General features: G+C 39.6%; 1 protein-coding gene across 2 annotated transcripts in view; it reads right to left on the reverse strand.

The window, feature by feature from the left end:
* TRPM1 (transient receptor potential cation channel subfamily M member 1) overlaps positions 1 to 24,333 on the reverse strand; it is an 84,678-nt gene that overhangs the window by 27,726 nt on the left and 32,619 nt on the right. The window contains exons 1-8 of one of the 2 annotated variants that reach the window (XM_031055933.1): positions 18,206 to 18,368; positions 8,265 to 8,344; positions 7,351 to 7,546; positions 6,865 to 7,078; positions 6,041 to 6,165; positions 5,201 to 5,372; positions 2,639 to 2,813; positions 1,001 to 1,124 (exon numbers count right to left, since the gene is read on the reverse strand). In XM_031055933.1, the coding sequence (XP_030911793.1) occupies positions 1,001 to 1,124; positions 2,639 to 2,813; positions 5,201 to 5,372; positions 6,041 to 6,165; positions 6,865 to 7,078; positions 7,351 to 7,353 (813 nt within the window). In that variant the 5' untranslated portion in view covers positions 7,354 to 7,546; positions 8,265 to 8,344; positions 18,206 to 18,368. Of the gene's footprint in view, positions 1 to 1,000; positions 1,125 to 2,638; positions 2,814 to 5,200; positions 5,373 to 6,040; positions 6,166 to 6,864; positions 7,079 to 7,350; positions 7,547 to 8,264; positions 8,345 to 18,205; positions 18,369 to 24,333 lie in introns of those variants that run through there. The other variant, XM_031055932.1, reaches the window with a different exon arrangement.

Below are 24,333 nucleotides of genomic sequence, written 5' to 3' on the forward strand. Positions count from 1 at the left end.
AGAATATTACTAATTAACAAGAACAGACAAACTATCAACAGAAAACCATAACCACAAGTCTGCTTAGGCTGCACAGCCAGTGTCTGAATTTTGCTGAGTAAACCAGGCGTGCTCTGATGCATTTTAATTTCAAAGCAGTCTGACTAAAGCAGCTGGGGGCTCTCCTCTTTTCTCAAACCAATTTTTTAGCAAGGCTGATTCACTTTTCAGTCAGCTTATCAGAGTCATGTTTACTACCAACTTTACATCCAGTGAAGGTGTATGTATGGAACTCATCTTGGCATCATATTTACAAAACTTCAGAGAAATAATTACTCAAAGTCAAACACTCAGGGATTCATTCTGCCTGCAAAGACACAGTGGAAGCAGTTTCAATACACTGCTTCCAGACCACAGATGTGAATGTCAAAGGTTTTCTTTTCCTGAGCACACTTTTCTCTGCAGCTGGGATGTGGGAGACAGGCAGGAGCCTGAGTGAGGGCTGCAGCACACACAGCAGACCTGCAGCAAACCAGGAGCAAGGAACACGGGGGGATCTTCAGGAAAACAATGCTTCAGTTTCTTTCAACAGGCCTGCCAAGCCCCTTTCCCTGGAATGAAAGGCTGTTAAGGAGTAACTATGTCAGAAAACAAAAATGTGTTGATGTACTCTGAATGCTTTTTGCTCCTAGGAACCCTTTCTTCAATTATCCTTCCTCCACTTTTGGCACTGGATCTTGGGTTTAGTGCATTTCTCTTGGTGTCCTATTCTGCCTTGCTGAAGTCTGTGGATAAAGATTCCTATCAATTTACATAGGAGAAGCATCTGAAATTTGGTTTTGGGACTTTCCAGAAGATGTAATCCCTTCTTGGCCTGTGTTTATGCCTGAATGTGTACATTTAATGCAGCTACATGGGGGGAAAAAGCTTAAACTATAACCCTGGGAAAATGGCACTTAAAAGTACTCTGTAAAGTTTGGTCACAGAAATCACCTTTGTGAACTACTTTTAGGATACTTACAAGTTCTTTTTTTTTCATGCACTCCATAAGAATGACAAACAGCTGATGAGCTTGATTTCTGTTGTAGTTAAAGGTTTTCTGGATGGTAACTAGAAGCTGGTCCCTAAGGGATTCATTTATTATCCTAAATGAAAGATGAGACATAAAAGAAGACATTGCCAGAATGAATATATAGTCAGAAGGCCTACTGTTTAAGATACTATAATATCCAGGTATTCCCCTTATATATCATAGATATACTTCTGTTAACAATTTCAGTCTTCAGGATTTTAGCATTAGGCCTTACAGAACCCCCAGCTTTGCTTCTATATGTTCCAAGTCCCTTTGCATATAGCTAAAAACCCCAAAATACTTCACACTTCTGATATGTCACCTTGGTTATGGTCTTAAACAGAGGACTGAACTTGCTAATGCATCTGAAACCTCATAATACCCCACCGAGAAAGAAATGAACAATCCAAAAGATAATTTAAGAAATTACATTGAAAACTCTATAGAAAGGTCAGGAATGTTTGCTCTCCCAAACCATTACAAAACAGCCTTTCAATCTTCATCCATTTCCCAATAAAACACATGTGTTTTCAGATTATGGCAAACATTACCAGCAGATGAGAGATGTAGTAAAATTCAAAATTCACTGTGAGAAAATGATTGGACTGACAAAAAATTCTCATTATAGATCTGCCTTACTAGATGAACACATTTATCATAATTATTGGAGAAGAAAATTGGACACTGCATCATATGCACTGTCACTGGGAGGGAAAGTCATGCAGCAAGCACATCTCTGAGAGACTGATCCTGATAAGCTCTTTCAATTACTTATGAGCTGATAGGAAGAATGAATAAGAAATTAAAAAAAAAAGCAAGCTAGGTATGATCTAAACTATGGAAGCTTGTTAGACAGAAAGGAAAGTTGCTGAATCATAAATTCTGTTGGTGCAATTAAATATGTGCTATGTCTAAACACCAACAAAATCCAGCGTAAGAGCTGCTCTCCTAATTCAGCAAATAATATCCACACTGCTTGCAACACTACTTGTCTGCTTAATATTTAATCCAAGCTAAGCTCCAACTTCAGTCAAGGAAATAGGTTCTATCTTCAGCACAAGACAGGTATGCCACAACCTAATTAGGACAATATACAAGGTGTTTTCCTGGAAGGCAAAAGCAAGAGAATGAAGGAAGCCCAAAATTTCCACAGCTGGTCTGGCACTCTTGGACAGTGAAATTCATTCACACAACACAGCAGAATCAGGCAGTACACATTTTGCAAATCCATGCACTAATTAACCTCAGCCCTAGCCTGAAGAAAAGAGTTATTCCTGGGAACTTGTCCTTGCTTCTACCATGCTCAATCCAGCACAAAGTATAGTGCAGCAAACCCTGATGGAGCTTGTAAAACAGTGTGCTGTACTGAGAGCAAGCTCATTTCAAAGGCCCATAACATGCATTCAGAGTGGTAATAACTTCTACTCACCAACTTCAGGGCTAAGACCAAACAGGCAACAAAAGCTGGCTGACAGCAGAATGCCTCTGTTAGCAGCATTTTGTCCTTGAGGGGCTTTTTTTAATGAAGCTCTATGAAAGCAAGGCATACAGTCCTACACAGCTTTGGTGAAGATCTTGAACCCTTACCCTCCTTCCTCTGAATACTTGTGTGCAAATGACAGGATGTCTGACGCTCGCCCGCTGCCGTCGCAGATCACCACCGGGAGAGGGGGGTCTTCCCGCAGACACTCCAAGACAATGGAGATCACATTGGGACCTCCTTCTACTATGAGCCCAACTACAGGAACACCTTGCCCCAGTCCTGCAAAAACCAGAAGAACAGAAACAAGAAAAAAAAAGAAGTGTCATTGAAACTTAGTTTAAGGAATCGGGATAGGTGGATGTGATTTCTGTGTTAGAGCATTGCTTCAAACCAGAGTCCTGAGGAAAAATGATTGCCATTTCATGGCCAATGTGAGCAAAAACATCCATATGCTGTTCCCCAAGCCCAAAAGGAAAAGAGCAAGATGTCTCTCTGCCCTTGCTTTTGTATCAGCTCCATACTGGTAACTTATCCACTCAGTGTTGGTGGATGTTTGTGACTTCTCTCGACAGACACCAGGTACAGATAAAGCAGCTAACATGACTGCTTCATCAGGCTCCCAGCCTTTGATGCTTTACCTCTTCATTGGTTGCCTAGGATAGTCTTCAGTGAGGTGACATACCTATGCTTATTCCTAAAGTAAAAAAATGGAATTAGTGTTTTAATCATGAGGCTGAAATGGCTGGTCGATGGAAGAGACGACAGCTGAGCATCCCTTTGCTGTCCCTGCCTCACTGTGATCTCCAGGCATAGGATGACAAAGGGAAGCCCACAGGTCACATGGTCTCAGTAGCCTTGGTCACAAGAAACTTGGGGAAATGAAGGACAAAACATTACCTGAATGCTGACTAATTCCACTATCATAAGAAATTGAATTCAGTTCTTAACCTGTGAAATGACCAGCGCTTTATAAAGATGCACTTTTTTTGTTTGGCTGAGAACGCGTGAAAGAGTTCATGTTTTCAACCTGGATTCTTCTCTGCAGAACAGGAACACCATGCACAGTAACAGGAGAAGCTTCCTGACATCCTCCTGTCAGTACACCCCAGCTCTGATAAGGAGGAGTCACAGAGCACAGGGCCGGCCTGAGCATCCATGAAATCTTTAATGATTCCTCCTGAGATTTCCAGCAGAGGTGCCTGTGCTTGGAGTGATTAAGAAGAAACAAAACAACTCCCTGTATGTTGTAACTAGCAGGTGTACTGCAGCCCTTCACAGAACAGGTTTCTATGTGTACTCCTGACTTTGCCCTTCTCATGACAAAAACCATCAAACAACTACCCAAACCAGAGTTGATATCCCCAAGCCCCAGTGTATTAAAAGGAATGGCACAGAACATCTTATCTCTGGGCCCTGAATTCCTGACCTTTCATGCCAATGCTCCCTTTTACAACCTTCCAGCTCTGCCAGCACTTCTGCAGAAGACAAAGATGACAAAAGCAGGCTGAGCTGTTTCCATCTGTGGGCAGCAGCACCTGGCACTGCCTCTGTGCTCAAAGGCAAGGGGCAGCATTTTCCTGAGCTGTTTCCTAGGCTCACCACAGGCACAGGGCAGCACTTAGAGAATTCCTGGAACATTTGGATACCTCATGGCTGATCTCTAATTGCACCTTTTGGCTTTACCTGGCACTCTATTTGAGTTTTCTGCTCTACCTATAGGGGCACTTTGGCCCTATAAGGAACTTCTGTGGAGTTCAATGCAATTGCTGTTCTGGATGTTTCTTTTCTCTTATTTTTACAGGCTTACACAGTTTATAGGGGTACCAGTAAGAGGTAAGAAAAGCAACTGGTAGAACTGATGTAGATTCTCCAGTAGCTTTTAACCGATGTGTGAATTGAAAGAGTATTGACATTTTTTGGACCATTTTTAATTAGGGTTGTGAAGTTGTTTTTAAATAGTTTATATATTTTCTATTTAACCTTTTAAAATTAATATTTTATATGTTAATGAATATATATCTTTTAAAAGAATTATTTTCTAAATAACAATGAGAAAAATTCTAGAAAATTATTTTAAAGAGGCCATAATAGCTGTAAGAAATTTTAAACTGCACAAAACTCTAAATATGAAAGCATTAAGGTGAAATTGTCTTAATTGTCATTAAAAATCAAAATGTCTGCTAAGTTTATCAGGAAGACCAAAGAATTTCGAGTGTGATATTTCAAATGAAAAAAAATCCATATATAAAAGAGAAAATAAAATGCTTGTGTGAACATTCAAAATCAGAAATCACTAAGCTGCACAGGATTCCAGTAAACAGGAACTGTAAAAAATCCCCTTGTTCTGTGTGTTTACTGGTGCTTATGAATTCTAGCCTAGAAGTGCACAAATTCTTTGCATTTCCTTTTCCTTAGATTCTCACTGCTTTGAAGCTTCTCCTCACTATGATTTGCCAATTTTTCCTCATCCCTTTATGCAATCCTACTCCATGGCATTATCAAACACTTATCAAACAGCACATGTTCTAGACCAGCCACACAGTCCTGATCACATTTCCATGGAAAGAACTGGAAGAAGCCTTTAATTTCCATAATTTCAAGTACTTCAAGCCCTCCTTCCCCCACTTCAAGACATTATGGTCACAGTTTGCCCCACTTGTACTTACGTGTGTTAATCTTCTGAAGGGAAATGTGCTTTTCCAGCTGACGCCGTAACTTGACTTCAGCTCCATATTTACCTAATGTGCCATTGTCTGCCAGAATGAAGTGGGTGTGGGAACTGTTGAGCACAGAGAGCTTACTTAAAGGGTTTGACATTGTTTGGTAAACTCGTGTTACCTGTGTGCCAAGAGGAGAGATGCACCTAGGTTAGAAGGAAGAATCAAATGGGAAAATGCCCCACACCACCCAATAGAGGCACACTCAGAGTCTTCTCTAAGCAAACCTCTATAAAAACCAGAGGAGAATTAGAAATGGAGCTTGCTTTTACATTCCAAATCTGTCCTCCTGACAGCACTGTTTTCTTTAGAGGATGACAGTCAGATTGTGCACTCCCCTGCATGTTCCCCTAAGCTCATTACCATGCTCTCCTTGTTCACACACTGTGCTGTTACATAATCCTCTTAGTGCATTAGAAAATACATTCTCATTTGGAGTTCCTAGTAATTCACATGCCACTCCAGAGTACCCACCTATAATAAATGCCAGCCTTGCACACACAATAAGGCCCTTATGTGATTTACAGAAGTCTCAGAGTGCCACACTGAAGTTAGGATGTAAAACTGTCACCACAGAGAGGTCTTTACTAAAGAAAGGAACGGAAACCTCAGCAATTCCATATTTATTTTGAGATCATATATGACAAGCTGAGAAATATTCTTAAACAACAGGTTTTCTCAAGAAATTGTTCAATTTCACCTTCTAGGCCTGCTTTAGAAATGGAAAAAAGTAGTATTTCAGAAATATTAACAATGCATTTTCACACAGTTGTTTCCTTAAACACTTACATCTTTTCCTATTAGATCTTCCTTGTTTTCTACAATGCCCCATGGTGCAATTCCTATGGCACATATTCGTCCTCTGGATTTGGAAGAATGATCTTTCAAGGCATCTCCCACATGACGAATGACACCTATAGGTACAATTAATTTAATGCATTTTTGGCACTTTAGACTGATCACTAAACAACAGAATTTTCTTCTTGCCTCTCATGGAGCTACTGAGGTGCTTTCACTACTAAACTGGTACTGGTACATTATAGTAGAACATGCAATGCAGACAGCCATGGTTTATTTTGTAATGGCTGTGTTGGAAGTCCCATGACCTTCTCACATCATTGTGCTGAATTCAGTGAAGTCTGTGGAAGACTTATCCCATTACCAACTCACCACAGTGTAATCTGTACACTTGTCTGAGGTATGTTATTCATTGGACACAAACCATGACAGCAGGAAATACACTTTCAGTAATAAATAGATCTTTGTACAAAAAAACCACACCAAAGCTAAATTTGGAGTAGGAAACTTAACTACAGGTAAAACCAAGCACTAAAAGAAGTGTATTAGAACTAGTGGTAGATTCCTTGCTACTGAAACCAAGGCTGAAATTTGTTTTCAGGGGAAACACCGAGTAATGCAAATCAATACTGACCCAGGAAAATCTTATGGTCTGGGCTGGGAAGGAGATTAACACAAATGATTACAATGCTCCTTTTTTGGTCTAGTGGGTAATGACTCGTTCATGTAGACTTAAATCTTCTGCCTGTGGGAAAGATTAGTGAATGAACATCACTGAATTCTTAAGTAAACTAAAAGTGATGGCAATTGCTTACCTGTACTAACACCACCAGTGAAAATCCAAGCTCCCGTAGTCATGGCAGCCTTTATCAGACCTTTTCCAAACACTTGCTTTAATTTTGGTTGCATTTCAAAGTTCTGGAGGCCTCCATGGACAGAGATTAAGAGTTTGGGCAGTTCCAGTTGCCAGTCTTTCACCATGAGATGCAGCAGAGAATCTGGTTTAGTGTCGTAGGACACACGGATGTACTGCAAAGAGCAACGTGTAATGCTGTCACTCAACCTGTTCTGAAAACTTCTCTGAGCAAAGAATGGTTACTGCTTGCCTTTCATCCTGAAGAGAGAGTTTTACAATTTGCAAACATGGAAACAAACCTAAGTTTGGATTTCTTCAGAAGAGAGGAAAAACAAAGAGAATTTTTGCGGAAGTTTGAACTGCTGTTACTTTTACTGCTAAGAAAACTCAGGAGTCTGTTGAACACCAGATAAATAAATACCTTAGAGTATCCTATGCCCCTTACCATGGCCTTATTTGAATGTCCTCCTCCCTGGAATTCCAGGTTTCCATAGGCATCTGTTGGGTATGCTTGGGTGTGTTTACTGACAGACCATTTCTCTGGCTGAGCTTCCACTTGCTTCGTTTCTTCTTCATTTTTATTAGCTGTTATACTTGGAGGAGGTGGAATATGTTGGTTAATGAGCTGCCCACAGCAGCACCTGGAGGTTAAAATATGAAGTGACTTTGATTACAGTATCTTAAAAAAAGAAACAATCAGAAATTAGATTTTCAACTACCCAAGATGAATAATAGAAAACACCTCTCACATACACATATATGCAAGAATTAACAGGCTTAGGTGGTTTTTAACATGCAAAGATAATAAAATTCACTTCACTTCTGTTATGCACTGGAAAGCTGTTCTAGGTAAAAGGCCAGGCAAGGAGGAAGAATGCAGAACAGGAGCACAGACCACCTGTTTCTTACCTAGAGGTGACAGCTTGCATGTGACATTACCTGTTCTGTTATCCACACAAGCTGGACCACGATATGCAGCTAGCCCATGGAGTAACGGTAATATTCAGACTAAGAAATCAAATCCCCGTCTGCTATTGTCATTGGTAATATCATACCAACTGTGAAGGATGGCACCACACTGCTGCACCTCTGCTTTCAGAATTCAGTATGAATCTATTATGGTTTGCAAAGCTAGGAGCTAACAACTCACTACCTCCCTGCTCCCAGTCTTGTCATCTCTGTGTGACATGTCCCATGGCTCTGTGCAGACTGGAGTGCAAGCATGACTTGTGCTTTTGTTCCCCTGTCATCTCCCTTTACAGGCAGTGACTAAACTGGGTTTCACACATCTAAACCCAAACAAAGTTAAGTTTCTCTGGTATTAAGATTTTCTGCTGAAAAAAAGATTTCAAATGTTACCTGGTAGCGTCTTTGTTGTTGGCAATTATATAGATGCATTCTCTTTTAGAAAAGGTCTTCTCTATCCAAGCCTTCTGACCCTTAAAAGAGAGAAAGAGGGAAAAAAAAAAGAAATGTACTGTTACATTTCTGTGTGGCAGATACAGCAACGTTCACCTTCTATTTTCAGCTACTAAATTCATTACATCAGTTTTAGACACCAGATACATCTACTCATGAAGTGATGTGAATTTCTGTGACTTGGATAAAATTAAAATCTCAAATGTGTGTAAAAACTCTTCTGTAGAAAGATGATGGTCTTCAAGTTTCAAGGTCTACCAAAAAATTGCACCTGCTCCTTCCTACTGCAGTAAACAGCAAATGGACTCAATGTAGCACAAAATATCAGCATAAACTGTGAAATAAATAGATAATAGTATTTACTCCAAATAATGCTTTAGTATCATTCTTTGTATGCAGAAAGTTCTCCTCAGTAACTTTCTCTTCATAACTATCTATCTTCTCACATAATTTTTTCCTACCAAAAATCAAGTTCCAGTCTTTCCTAAGGCATCTTACTCTGAATGAGATGTGTCTTGGAAGGAGCATTTTTAAATTGAAATACCCTGTGACAGTAAAAGCACAGACTCTTTGGGTATCTGTGAAACAGGAGGAAGGAAACGACCTTCAAATTGTGTTGGCCTATTATCCCGCTTGCAAACCAATTTTATCTAGTGAATTCAAAGAAGCCTTTTAACTTTAGAGAAATGAAAAATGTTAAAGACCACTCACAATTTGATGACACCGATACCTTTGCCTTGCTGATAAATGTCACCTCTTCTGAGTTTGAATTATGAAACTCTCTTTTCAAGTTGCAAGCAAATGTTTTGCTTTAGTTTGTGCTATGGCAGTGAAATTAAATTTTTGCAGACACAGAAGCTAAAAATGACACAAGAACTTTCAGTCTTAAAAAAAAGTAAAGGGACTTTCCTAGAGAAAGAACTAAACCTTGCTGATTTTGACTAAAGAAAGTCAGCTGCAGATGCCTGTCAGCCGCCCTGAGACCAGCCATGCTCTGAGTGCTGCACAGGCTCCAGCATGATGAACAGGGGGTTTCACAGTTCATCTTTCTCTCCTATGCAAGGCAAGAGCTGTCTCTGAAGCTCCTTTGTCTGTTGACTTGTTACTTCCCATCTGTCTTCTTCATTTACTCCACTATCTCTAAAATTACAGGGGACTACTTGAAGTTCCCTCATTGCAAGTAACTGCAAGGAAGTTGCCAAACCAAGCTTCTACTTCGTTAAAAAGGTGTCCCTAGCTGCTCAGGCACACAAACATTCACCTCTCCCAGGTGCCTCTGAGCCAGCCTGGGCAGTCAGTGGCCTGGGAGATCCTGCAGTTCTGCTCTCCATTCCCATCTTGCTGATTTACCAAGGCAGAGCCATCTCATGTCACTTCAGAAGGAGTTGTCTGGGACCTCACAGCACAACAGTGAGGAAGAAATAACAGCTCACAGACAAAACTTCCTGTAGCTTACAGCTTGACTTGCTTTCTGAATGACAAGGCATGTATCTCAGGCATTCAGCATAAAAGGCTCAGTCATGTAGCAAAATAAGAAGGAAAAGAACATTAAATTTAGTATTGAAAGGCTGTGGGACTTAGTCAGATTTTCTGTCTTGACTCCACAGATTCCTTCTTCAAATGAAATGAAAAAGCCTTTCTTCCAAAATTATTAAGAAGGTTCTTTTCATACATCTTCTGGCAAGGCTGCTACAACATAACAAATTTTAGCAATAGTATTATTTGAAGTGAAGCTTAGAAGATGCTTTTGTTCTGTAGCATCAGAGTCCAGTTCTAGAAAAATCCAGAGAAAACATCCCCAACAGAGAGATCTCTGAGGCTCTGTGGTATGTGGAGGTGGGTGGTTAAATCAAAGAAATGCCATTTACCTGCTCAGAACAAGATTTTGCTGCTTCACAGGTATTCAGGCAGTTCAAAATATTCAGAGATCCAAAAATAGTTCATTTGATTTGAATTACAGTAATTTTTCAAAATTAATCCAAAAGCACACAAATGTACAAAGTGTACAAATTTACTGCTGTTTCACAACTATGTCCAGTGTTGTTACTTCTCATATACACCATATTAGTTAATGACCTGTAACATTATCAAATGAGCTTAACAGGAACCTGTTACAGAGCTTACATAATTTCTGTACTTGTAAAATTGTGCATATTTAATTTTTTAAATAATTTCATTTTATTATTTTATATATTCTAAACATATTAACTTCTCCCCCACCTGATTAAAACTTCTAAATTCTGTGTGGTCTCTGGTAACTCCTTGACTATGTGACACAAAAGCCCAAATCAATCCCACAGTGCAGGAATCACTTTTCAGAATAAAAACCGTAACAGATGCTGCACACTTAACTGTTCTGTAGAGAATACTGGAAAATGCAACCCAAAAATATCAAATCAGTTTGGATTGTTACACCACGCCAGTGAATACTGCTTTACCTTATTCCTTGTAGCTTACCAAAGCACAGAGATCCTTTTGCTGTTTTGAGCATGTAAAAATAGTTAATTAACCATTGATTAAGTCACAGATTTAACATCTGTGTTTGGAAGGAAGCTTTTGCATCTTGGTATCTAAAAGGAGCTCTACAAACAGCTGAGCTCTCAGCTGTGCAGTTGCTCTTAAAACCCTTCCCATAGGAGGTCTCTTATCTACTGCTGTGTTGGAAAAGGCTTCGATACTCACCCCCAGAACCCCGTTAGCAATCAGCCGCTGCAGGCACTACAGAGGGACAACACATTGTGCTCTACTGGCTTATTTTTCTGTGCTAATGAGAGGAAGGCAAAAGCAGGCATTACAGACTGGGGAAATAAAAACCTCAGCACATTTGGTCAGCCTTTGAAGTTTCGCTGCTTTTGTCTGTTTAATCTGCTTAACCAAAGCTTCATTATAATCCAGTGCAAATACTTGAGCAGAAACATTTACTGTCAGAAAATGGGCACTTTCTCCACTTTGTACAGATTCTGTACATTTCTCTCTCTGGATTGAAAAGCTCCTGGTCTTTCAAGGAAAAATGTAAGCACACATACTGTCTCTTGTGAGTATGAAAAAAATTAAACACTTTTTAACAGCCTCAGAATGGATGAATTGTTAAAGGACTTTGATAGATCAGCTACAGTTTTCAGACCAACAGACACTGGTGGTTTTCCATATGTCTCTGATGAAAACAAAAAAAAACCTCAGATCCCAACTTGTTGACAGTAGTGAAGTTCAAACTTGCTTGTTACTGCAAATCCTGACTGTATTAATTAGAACCTAGTTTTGAAAAAAAAACCATTTCAGAAGTTCAGTGGTATATTTGCTCTCCTTTATGTAAACTGGCAACAGGTCCTAAGCTATGATAAAAAAAAACCCCAAACCACTGCTAATTCGTGTACTTCAGCCTAGAAACCAATATGCTGCTAAGAAACAGCATGAACTAAAAATGCATTTATATTATTCCATTATATGGTTTTGCTAGTTGTCTTTAGCATTATAAAGTTATCCTCCTCAGAAACAAAAGGAAATCAATATAACTGTTTTGTAAACCATGGAGTACCAAAAGCAAGACCCTAAACCACTAGTCACCTTGCTAATATAGGAACTAATAAACACAAGAACTAGTTCTAAAAAGACCAATTATCCTTTGACTATTGCAAATGAATTACACTATTTGCTGAGAGAAAAGCAACTGAATCAGCTGCAGCAACTGAGGAGAATTTTCTCTCCCACACATAGATAATTTCAGTTTTCGACTAAATTAACATTAAATTTTATGTATTTCACTTCATATATAACCAAGCATTCAGTAAACAAGCACTTGGCCTGAATTTCAGGCTGTACCAAAACCAAGCCTGCAGCCCTGTTTCACTGCAGCTTTATGCAAGAGCAACAGGAGGGCTATGCACCAATAAACACATCCTTGGAGAATCTCCAAGGTGGGAATCCAGACAGAGGGGAATGCCATTGGAAATGTCATGCTGCAAACTCTTACATGACATTGTGTCACCAGAAGCTGTGAATTTCAGTAGAGATACCCCCCTGCAGGATGGCACAGCATTTAGTGATTTTGGGATTAACAAAATGACCAGCAAAAGGAGTGGAAGAACTTGGGGAGGGACAGGGGGGCAGGGATGAGGGTCTGCTGTGCCACTGGAGCACACCCAAAGCCCAAGCAGGTCTAAAAGCAGGACTGAGGTCTCTGAGCTCCAATGACCCCCAGAGTGCTGCTCCTGGAACAGGGACTCGTGTCCTTGCTCGATGGCTTGGCTTGCTTGAACTGGGGACAGGATGGGACAGGGCTTGGCCTCACCTTGCAACTGCAGAGCTTCTGCCTCACTCAGCTCAGAGGCACCTGGGACCCAAGGAAGGAGCACGTATTCCACAGCTGCTGCACTCCAGAGAGGTTTAGCCTGGGCCAGGCCCAGCTGGTGAGCAGGCATGAGAACAGCAGGGCTTGGTGCATCGATGGGGATTGGACACGCAGACAGCGCCTGGTGCACAAATGCACTGAGCAGGCAGGGGACCAAACAAATGTATGTCATGAATAATACAGGGTCTGACAGAGCTGTTCAGGCTAAGTCAAGCACAGAATAATACAAAAATGGATCTGGCTGGGCAGCAGAGCTTACATCTGTGGACTAGTACAAATTACTTTGACCAGCATCTTGTTAAGATGCGGACTGATTGTTATTTATGGAAACATTCATCTGTAGCCCTGTTAACACCACCTGACCAACTTTTCAGGTAACCCTCCTATGGCTTGCAGTATGCTGCAGAAAAGGTGGCATTACCAGGGAAATTAAATCTCATCTATGTTGCCCAATCATAAAATTAGAATGCTCTACAGAATTAAACTGGGATATTTATGCTAGATTTGAGCACAGGGATGTTTACTTTGATGAGATAATGGAAGAAAGAAGTAATCTGAATGTGAAATGAAATTCATATCAAGAGCATCTGCACTCTTACTTAAAAGAAAGTAAACAAGAACAATAAACAGTTGGGAGAAAAAAGAAATCATTATATTAGCAGAATCTCTGTTATCTGGAACTTAAATCCTGACATGAGAACAATTTCTATTTTGTGCTGCCTTTAAACGCAACATCCCAATTACACTATTCATCATTCTTCTTCACTTTGAAGGAACAGTTTTTCCAAGTGCCCAACTAATTAATCTTTCAGGTGATTAGTTCTGCCTAGAAATTACATTCCTCCTAATAACAAGGTCTTGCTCAGAGAAAAATCCTCCAAACTATGTGATGTATGTTAATAGCCAACCCTGTAACCACTCACAAACTGGTAAGATTTTACTGAAAAGTATTCATTGCTAAATAAGTACAGGGCATGAAACAATAATGCTGTTTTGAATTTGTGTTATGCCACAAAGAAGCCAGAGCCATGAACAATGTCCCCAACTACAGAACACAGAAACAGCCTATGAATCCATGAAATTTCCAAAAGTCTCGTTAGCATGAGTTCTATCAAAAATCTATTTGTAGAACCAAGAATAGCTTTAGTAAGTATAAAGTACCAAACAACGCCCAAGAGAAAGACGATCCTTGTATTTTTTGCTAATAAGAGCATCAAGAAGGTATTTGTAACAGTTTAAAGATTCTTTCAAAGAAAATCCTGTTTGCTCGAGACAATTCTTATTCTTAGTGATACAGAGAGTTCTGTCAAATTTTATATATGATCTGGAGACAGTCAGCCCACCATGTTTTTCATATTGTTCAATTTGAATCCATGCTCTTGTAGCAATTTTGTCAGGGAACCACTTGTTCTGTGGTAGAGACTAACACACACCAGGCAGGATGGCACTGTCTGTAAGCAAGGCAAGCAATGTTGTTATTTCAAATTGAGGCCAGAAATCCCTCCTGCTGCTGGTGTGCAAACCAGAAAATGGTGCTACATTGCATAGAGAGCTGTAAGGAGCTTTCATGGCTTCATTACGCTCTGTCTTCCTGGAGAGGCACAGCAAACATCCGCCGTAAAAAGAAAATGATTCCATTTTCTCTCCGTGTTCATTAACTGAGGGACACAGTTTACAAAGTATGCAAGCAAGAAGTAACAAGCTCCTTTTTCAAAGCTAAGATGATTCTGCTGCACCTCTGAGAGATGCACAGCACTTCCCCAGAGGCTTTGCAGTGTGAAAAACAGCTACAGCCTCAATAGCACAGCAGACTAGTTGGTTCTGAAATGGTGGAGAGCTCCAGCTCCAGCACCAAGTCCATGGAGGCACAGGAGCTGGATGAGCTCCTACAGAGAGGCAGGCACAGCGCAGCACTAATGTAACTATACTGCTAATGAAACTATAATAAAGCAACTTAAAGAACCATTTGGAGTGCACTGCAGCACAGCCTGGCTCAGCACATGCCTGGGGAGAACATACCCTGTGTAGTTTTGCAGTATGGAATTTTTCTGTGTGGATTACAAAAGAAATTCACTGACAGCCTTACATCTACCACATTTTAAGGAAGCAAAAGGTATTCCTGCAACAGTTTGTCCTTTCCCTTACTGCACCAAATTTCAGGGAAGACATGCTAACATTAATGTTAATCTCCATTTGTTGCTTATTCCAGTTCTGTTAATACCTTGCCAAATCCTCCTCTTGCCTTTAGCCCCTCTGTCTGGAGATGGGGAACACAAACACCAACCTGTACTGAGCCTCTGCACCTTCCTCCCCAAAGAACCTTCAGCCCAGAGACATTCCATAGGCCAAGTTTTACTCCCAGATCTTACACACTAACCAAGACACTAAGATGGGAAGTGGTGAGCAACTTCACCTAAGTGACCATTCTCAAGAGGTCTGATTCAGCAGGATGGATGAGCAGGGAGAGAGAGTAAGCAGCCTCTAATATTATATTAGCCAAAGTAGCCTAGTAATTACTAGTTTCATCTGTAACATAATTTTGTTGATAATTCTTATTTTAAAATTTAAGTTGACCCTGGTATCTAGTTCTGACAAGGCTCAGGAATGTTTTTTGTACTATAACTATTATCTGTCTTGGCTAATGTAAAGACTCTGCTAGATAACAGTTTTAAAAGAAGTCCGGGTGCTTCCAGATTATTTGCATGTGGGCTATTTCTCTTAAATTATTCTAAACTATGAGCCTTTAGTACAGGCCATTCATTCAAACCTGAAATACAAAACTGCTATTATAATGAAAACCCCTGGGATTCAACACCCTTAACAGCAAACCCTCCTTTGTGCAATTCATCAACACTTATGGAATCATGATCAACCTGACAAGGTACTTCCCTTAATACAAAACTAAGCCTGAGAATAGTTCTCACTAAAACTACCCACATACTTAATTCTCCTGGTTATTTGTGGTTTAGAAAATGGTGTCAATAGATGTTAATCATGCCTACAGGAAAGACTAGCCCACACTTACATGCAGATGCAAAACATTGATTAGGACTAGAATATTGCCTCCATCAGTGAGATCTGGGTCATTCAAGTCCACATTATTAAGAATAATGACTTATTATTAATAATTAGAATATAAATAACCAAAGATGTGCTTGTTGTTGGAAAAGGACTAAAACTATAAGCACTTCTTTGATATATGAGATTACAAGGTCCTAGTTCAGAGAAACTATACAACTTCTGACAAGTCAGCTTGTCATGCTGATTTTTCATATATGACATAAAATAGTATGGTTTGAGACCTTTTTCTTTATGAAATAGGGCAAACTACAAACATAAAACAACTAAAGAAAATGACTACATGTTGCATGGAACATTACCCATCTATGAGAGTTTGTTCTAAATGCACAGTTGTAGTTAGTACTACTTGAAGTGCAAAGCACAAAAAACAGCTGGGCTTGAAGAATTCTTTACACTGACACTTTCAAAATGTGGTGACAAAAAGCCAGTACTTAAGGCATACTGAGATGCACATTAATAAAACACACTTCAAAATTGCTATGAAGCAACATTTCTGTATTCACATATGAAGAATATATGCACATCTCAGAAGTCTCTCAATTCTGGAGATGCTGAACAAATACATATTTTGAGAAAAGATACTATAAATATTTAGTACTTATAGTATACATATACACTACTGCATACTGTGAATATGCACCCTTTTGGGAATATGTATGTAATACACTGGTTAGCCAATCCGTCTCTGGAGAAATTAACGTTAGTTTGCAGCACAGAGTTTTCCTGACAGCAAGATTCTTCAGGTAGAATTCTGTTAAAAAGTTTGAGCTGTTGAGAATTTGCAACCTTCTGTGGCTAATTTCACACTCAGTAGAGCAATTTTTTTCTGGGCATTAGCTAAGGCCTAAAACCTTCCATAGAATATGCCACAATCAGATGCATTTTATTTCCTGCTGCTTTCTGTCATTTTTTTAAAAAAGTAATTTCTTGGGTTGCAGGTTTTGCACAAAATTATTTCTCATAATCTTTCAGAAATCCTTATAAAAGCATTGGAATTTAAGGTTTAAATTATTTCCGGCAGACCCTAAATACTTATGTTTGAAATATTGCATTATGTATACCAGGGAGTTGCCAACATTCATTGGGAACTTCCTGAAAACCTGAATATTTCAGGGCTGAAATAAATACAGAGGTGAGGGCAATGGGAGATTGCAGAGCTTACAGTTTTCAGAAAATCTGGCCAATCTTTTCAGTTCTTATGCATCTAAAACCCATGAAGAGGTGAGTGAAGAGAACTAACAGGTGCCATAGAACAGAAAACAATATGTCCAGTGATGTTCCTGGACTTTTTTATCATGGTGTGCAGCACATTGTTCCTTCTCTTTAAAATGCACCCCATGGGTCTATCTATTTGAATTAAAGTGGTAGTGGAGAAAAACTGTGAATAAAGTTTTGATTTTCTCTATTTAATCCAGTATCAAAAATGGAAAAGAAAACTTTTAAATCCTGAATTAGAGGAGCTAAAGGAGACTGGAACAGGCCAGGAGCTCTTTCCATGGCTGTCTCTGGCTCAGCAGGTGGTGGGTGCCTGCTCAGGGCCCCATTGGGATCACAGCTAAGGGCAGGAAGGACACAACAGTGATGGGAGCTTCTTTGGCGCCGTGATTCAAAGAGCTGGGGAGTAACAAGGGCCAGACCTGGGCTTCCTTGGTTCCTCAATCTCTTGAAAGATTGGTGTGTGAATACTCAGACATCACAGGTAGGCTGGGGCTCTGTGAGACCTCTCACCTCCCAGCCCAATGAGCTGTATGTGCGGGTACGAATGTGATGGAGCTGCTGATGTTTGTTAAACGTCCTTCACTGGGGAACCTCCTTTATGGCCAGCAATCACTGAGGTGGGGAAAACCACCACAAATTCTGCCCTTTTCCTGTTCCAAGACTTCCATAATACCTGACCTACCATAAGACCTTGATAAACTCTCCTGGAAACAAATACACACAGAAAGAAGCTTGCTCATCAGAAGGCGTATTGCCACAAGAGAGCTCCATAAAGTAATATTACTGGCTAATTCTGAAAACCCAGAACAGCCCCCAAAAAATGAAAAATCACAACCTACAAAATAAAGAAAACCCCAGAACTCCTTCCCCATTTTTTGCAGAGGTATTTCGAAATTAGCATTCAAAATATTGAAATATGTGAGGTACGTGGTGTTTCTTTGCCAGTATTTCTACATTGCATTACAGTCACACTCACGCAATTTTTTAATTTTGAAGTGTTGAGACATCATTTTTGGACCTGAAAACTCATTTTGCCTTCTTGCATCTAGTACTTCATGTTTCACAGCCTTCAAAATCTAAGAAGTCTAATCAGATCAAGGGAATTATCTGTGTCCCATCAGCTGCAGGTCACTACGCAGCTCTTCGGCGCAAATTTCAGTTGTGCACATCGCTGTGACAAAAGGTAGAAGACTATCAGGAATGAAATGAAAAATGATTTAAAATCATGTCCTACCTGCTCGTCCCTGGAAGTGTTTCAGAGTTTGGAAAGATGAATTACAGCTAGAATAAATAAAGTGCATTTAACTCTGCGCTTCTGTCCCATCTTTCTGTTTATTGTTCAGACGTCTCATTCATCTTACTGTTAGGACTTCCAGCCTCTGAAGTTCATGAGAATTCCCAAGGAGATGGGTTTCCACCACTTTAAGAAGAGAATCTCATATGATAAGCATGTGAGCAGCTTCTTTGTTCAAACCAATCTCATGACTCCTTTTGAAGGTAATCCTTTAGAAGTCTCATGACCCATCTCTCTGCCCAGAGGGTATTTTCATCTCATGGTGGAACAAGGCACAACAAATCTACTTTGATAGTGCCCAAATCTCCAATTTGTTAAACCTCCTTTCCTCTCTTCAAACAGTGGATGTACTTGCTGTAAAAATGCCGGCACTGCAGAAAGGCTAAGGCAGGAGCTGAAACTTTTAATTTGAAGTATCCCCTCCCTTCTGCTAAAATATCAACGCTATTTGCATAATTGAGACAATTGGACATAATAGTCCTTTCAGGGGTCCTCATTAGATGTACAGCTCTACATTCTTTGAAAAGAAGAAAAAAGGAGGTCATACAGTATTAATTATATCTAATCCTTTTTAGAACAATTTGAAGTTGGGCAAAATGCTGTACTAAAACAGCTGAAGTCGTAAATAAGCCATTAATTTTGTAACTTTACATATCACATGCATTTTCATACCCTGTTGCCTTTGTCAATATAATTAATTCCTTTGCTGACAAGGGCTTTTTTGCATCTTCCAATACTTTAAAACCACCAATAGCAGAGGACACTGTGTGTAGCAGGTAGCTCTTTGTTCTAACTTTCAACATTTACCTCGATGAGCTAGAGGCCAAAATAATTGCCATAATGCAACAGATAAGGGTGAGATCCAGAATCACATCTAAGGATCCTGCTGTCTGGAGCTAAAGGCTGCCTGCCTGCTCTTGCTGCACTGCACTGTTAGACTCTAAACTTATTTTCCTGTTCCTATAATTTATCTCCAGTGTACTGAAAATGTACTCGCCTGTAGCTGCCAACAAAATATTTTACAGATATGATTTCAACTTCTGTCTGCCCTAAATGGCAAAGTGTGCAGCTGAAACAGCTTTGGTTTAGAACCAGACCCTGGGATTCCTAGTGAGACAAAGTTCCTGCTGGCTTAGAAAAAGGATGGAGGATGGAAGATTCTTAAAAGGTCAGCACAGAAACGGAGGGAGGACATACAACGAAGTCCACAGATGTTTCTTTTTCCAGGGGAAATGAAATTTGAGAGGCTTTTATGGATGTCTGTTATCTAGAATGTGGGGTACTCTGTGAGCTAGAAAAAGATGACCTATTGGACAAGAAATACTATCAAAGATATATAAGCCAAAAAAATAATACAAAAAGGTGAATTGGGCACATAACTCCCTTCTGAAAATGGAATGTGGACATGGAATGTGGTATGTTTTTTTGGCTAGGTACTCTATAGAAATGGAAGTTAATAAGCAATTAATTCCTCTCTGATGCTGAACAAGTTCTCCTTGGCCAGCCATTATGTAAGAATGGGAGTTGTATCTAGAGCACCTACATCTGTAAGGCACAACACATTTTAAGAGGAAATATTGGAAACTTCATTAATGTGTGTTTTGTTCTTCCATCTGTTAGCCCAAACTGCAATAACAGAAATACACACCTCAGAAAGTACAGTGTTCTTAAAAATCAAACACAAATTTTGCAGACTTTTTCCTTATCAGAAATTTGATGGACATGCAGCCTGCCAGCGTTTCCCTTTGGGAACACCATAACTGCTCTGACACCTCAGTTCAAGTGTAAGACTCAAGACAGAAAACCAAGACGTGCATCCACCCAAAAAGAACAAAATTGTAACTGTTAAAGACTTCAGTTTAAGGTGACTGAGATCAAAGATCTCTCTACAGGCAATAGGAACACTTTCCTCACTTGCTATTGCAAATAAAGAGCAAGTTTGGATGATGATGAAAACCACACTTCAGACATAGCATTTTAAGCAATGCCACAGCTTGTCAGGATGCCTACACTGAATGTTCTGAACAGTGCTTCAAATAACACATAATTCTCTCTCTCTAAAAATATAATGATAATACCACAATAGTTATAGAATACAATAGGAATTAACCAGCATTTTCCAGGGATGGGTTGGGGAACAGCCCTGTAAAAGCAAAGGGCCTTATACACAATGTGTGTAAAATAAACCATAACCAAGTTGGCTAAAAACCTAATAAATGTGCACTTCTGTTGTTAAGGGCACACTGTCTGCTGTGCTTACTGTCTGAAAAGCCTATGACAAAATTCTGCATGGTAAGAGGAAGAAACTGCTGGCATTTAATTCTAAATGTATAATTCTGCCAAGTTCAGCCAAAGTGCTCATTCATAGTTCAAAGGAATAACACACATGAGTGAAAAAAATCACATTCTCAGAGAAAAGGCCACTAGACAAAGGATAGTTTTCATGGATGCCTGCACTCATACTATGGGAAGGCTCACAGCACTTGGAGTTTGTTTTGTGACATGGCTTGATATAAATGCACTGTGAAGGAAAGGGATAAAGATATGCATCTCTGCTGCCCTCAGTGTGACTGTCTCAGAAAAAAATTCCCTTGGTTTCCAACAGTACCCATATGCTTACAGGGAGTAAGCAGCAAGGAAGAACTCATTACTTTGGATTTACTAATTTAAACAGTATTTTCATGTACAATAAAGAGTCCATACCAAAAAAGCTTTAATTACATCATTCACTGTCAAACCACACCCCTATTACTGCCACCACCAAAATAAAAATATTCTTGCTTCACTGACAGCAAACAACTTGTTTATTTTCAAAAATGAACAGGTTTTATTACAAGTGCTGTAAATCCAATACCTGGGTAATCAGCTATATTTGTGTAGGAATAATGGGTAGCTCACATAACTTTTCCCAAGTGCTAAGTTTTGTTTGGCATGTTTGATAGCTCACTTACTGAATGCAGCCAATAAATAGCCTTTCTAACAAAAAGATAAAACACATGACACTGCTCTGATCTCATGCATTTGCTGGGGTGTCCCAAATGTGTGTCTATCAATGAAATCAACACCATGTACCATTTCTTATCAGATACTTACTGGCCTTCAAAATACTCTCCTAATAAAAGCAAATTAATTCAAACAGGATGAAGGGAAAGTTCTCCCCTGAATTTATTCTTTTGCAGGGTTTATGTAGCATTCTCTGAGAGCTTTCAAGCCATATCATATAGACACTCATGCATACACAGATCAAAAGCAAAATTCATGGATAGCAAATGTGGGAGCTGAACTTTGACATACTAAAATGCACTGTAAGATGCAATTAGTTTTTTTGTGTAGTCTTAGTTTTTTTAGTCTTAGTTTTTTTGTGTAAGACTATTTGTAAAACTGTGCACGAGTAGGAACTTCAGACTTCATGAGACAGACTTAATGAAAAACACCCAAGGTAAACACTGTAATCTTCCTTTCCACAGTCATGATCAGACCAAATCCAAACTTGAAATGCCCCAGTAAACTATAAACGCCTAAGTCACAAAGGAGCGAGCAGTAATTACAATGGGACATAATTCAGAAATGTTGAAGAAGGGGAGAGGGTGACAAAACCACAAAACACAGTGTCAAAATCCCCTTGGATCCAAGTTTCATCATTTGAGAGGAACCAAATGCTGCCTACAAGCCAAATCTGTTGTCATATCAGAGAAAAACTGCAGCTCAAGGAAGCCTCTATTTCTTTTATAGCTGAATTAAAGCTTGAACCAATGACCAGGATTTCACAGAATAAACCACCACTAACTGGTGAGAATTGTGATGAGCATAAATACAAATGTCACAGCTATACATGCCAGAATGGATGAGAAATGATGAGAGAATCATCATGTCACTGCAACTGCTGGTGAGGTGGCTGTGGTACAGGCAAGGCAGGGCTGGCACCTCCCTTACTGCACTGTGGGCTGAAGCACAGCACTGCCTGTAGCCTCTAGAACTCCAATAAAACCTGAATTCATTCATAACAGCCAAAATGTAACCCCAAAGAAGAAACAGTTTGATAGCAAAATGATCATAAACCCTCTTCCTACCAGTGATGAATTACCCAGGCATTCTGGGTGTAGAACAGCTGATACAAACAACAACTCAACAGCCTCCAAATGTAACCAATTAACACTATAACCCATGAACAGAAGTGGTGAGAAATGCTTAATTCCCAATCTGATTCCTATAACCCAAGCTACATTTACTGAAATGTGATATCTCTGCACAAAATGGGTTTGGATGGAATGGAATTATCTGTCCAGTTTGAAGTACAGGCTATCATCTCCAGCAACTGTATTATGACCTTAAGTAGGATCTGGTTAAGCCACCCAGTGCAGCAGCAATAAAAAATGCATTCCCCTTATTCTCTCCTTTATACAATCCATTCCCTCCCTCCCAATCTACAATCCACTGGAAACACCCAGTTCCTGGAAAATATACACTGCTGCTTATGCAGGGAATAAGTGCTTTTAGATGGACAGGACTATAAAATAAAATTGATCGTTTCTTTCGGCTTTGTGATACTATCACTGCAATCCTTCTCTGGATGACAGAGATGTATAACTAAGTTAAATAATTGCCTTCTTTACTGCCCAGGTTCAACTCTGAATGCATCTGCAGCACTCCTGTTGAGTTATGTCAAGTGATTGGAATTGGAAAGACTATTTTTAAAGCAGAACAGACAAGAATTGACACAGCCTTTTTTAATCTGTTGCTAATGTAAGAAAGGCTGTTCAATCCTCTGAGAAGTGTGAGGGAAATGAGTTATTTTTGGCAAGGTTTCACCCACAGATATGTGTTTCTGTAATACAGTCAAGTGCCATAAGTACTACTCCTCCCTAAGGGAAAGCTTTTAAATTTCACATGGTAACAGTGGCAATTGCACACGTTTCACAATTCTCCTTCCCCCCACCCCCTTTTTTGGTGTTTGAAGAGGCTTTGTACAGAAAAAACAGCAACGAACTGTGTGTTCTGCTTAAGCACAACTGACATCAAAGATGAGCTGTGACAAAGAAGAAAAAAGTGCTGATCACTCAGGGCAGCAACAGAGCAGCGCCATCCACGCCAGCAGCTCCACGGCGGTCTGAGCACTTGAACTCCTCTCCTACCTGCACTGCTCACATCCAGCTTTCCACACAAAGGCATTTGCGTAACTCTTGATTCTGTAAATGTTTAACTCTTGGTTCTGTAAATGCTTACACACACACTTAATTTACAGCCATGATGAGCCCACACACTGCCACAAAACTATGCCATTCCCAGAAAGCTGTTCAGCCAATGATACATCTAAGTATGCACAAACCAGTGCCTTTACAATAAAGAGCTGTTTCACCAACTGTGTTCTTCTGAAGAGTTGAATGTACAAACTCCCACTTAGCCCTACACAGTAGACAGCTATTTACCTGCTGATTAAAGTTTGTGAAGTTAGAGTTAGTCCCAAGCCAAACAGCTTGGAGGCATTCTGGAATCACGGGACATTTGACTGGAAATCTGCTGTCATAAATTCAGGTCCCACTGATCAATATGGGTTAAGATAAATTAAAACCACAGTATGTTGCTGAAACAGTATGAGGCATTTCAGCTTTCAGCTTTGTCAAACACATTATGTTCCCCCCAGTAATTAAAACAGAAATGCCAGCAAGCAGCAAATGCTCTTGTTAGAGAGATTCTGAAGTTAATAATTCTTCTAAGCATTATGGCGAAGGGGAGGAAATCTTTAAATCTTATTTAGTTTCAGTAATCTTGAGCTGTCCAACCACAAAAAAAGAATTCAGGAATTTTCTCCCTTGTGTATTTAGTTTTACATTTTAATGCAAGTATTTTCTCTGCTACCAAGTGTAGCAGTGGCTGAAAAAATGCAAGTGTTTCTGAGTAGATCCTCAGTTTCATTAGATGCCATGAGACAAGTGCATAATTTACCCTTTAAACTTGCACTTCTAACTTTCTCCTCAGATTAGCACTTAAAGAAACACAATGGGTTTCAATATGTAATTCATATGGGTTACAATACTGTAATTTCACCTTGAAATGCCATAGAGTATGTA

The sequence above is a fragment of the Geospiza fortis genome, unplaced genomic scaffold (genome assembly GCF_000277835.1).
Source record: "Geospiza fortis unplaced genomic scaffold, GeoFor_1.0 scaffold171, whole genome shotgun sequence".
In the NCBI taxonomy this organism is placed as follows: Eukaryota; Metazoa; Chordata; class Aves; order Passeriformes; family Thraupidae; genus Geospiza; species Geospiza fortis.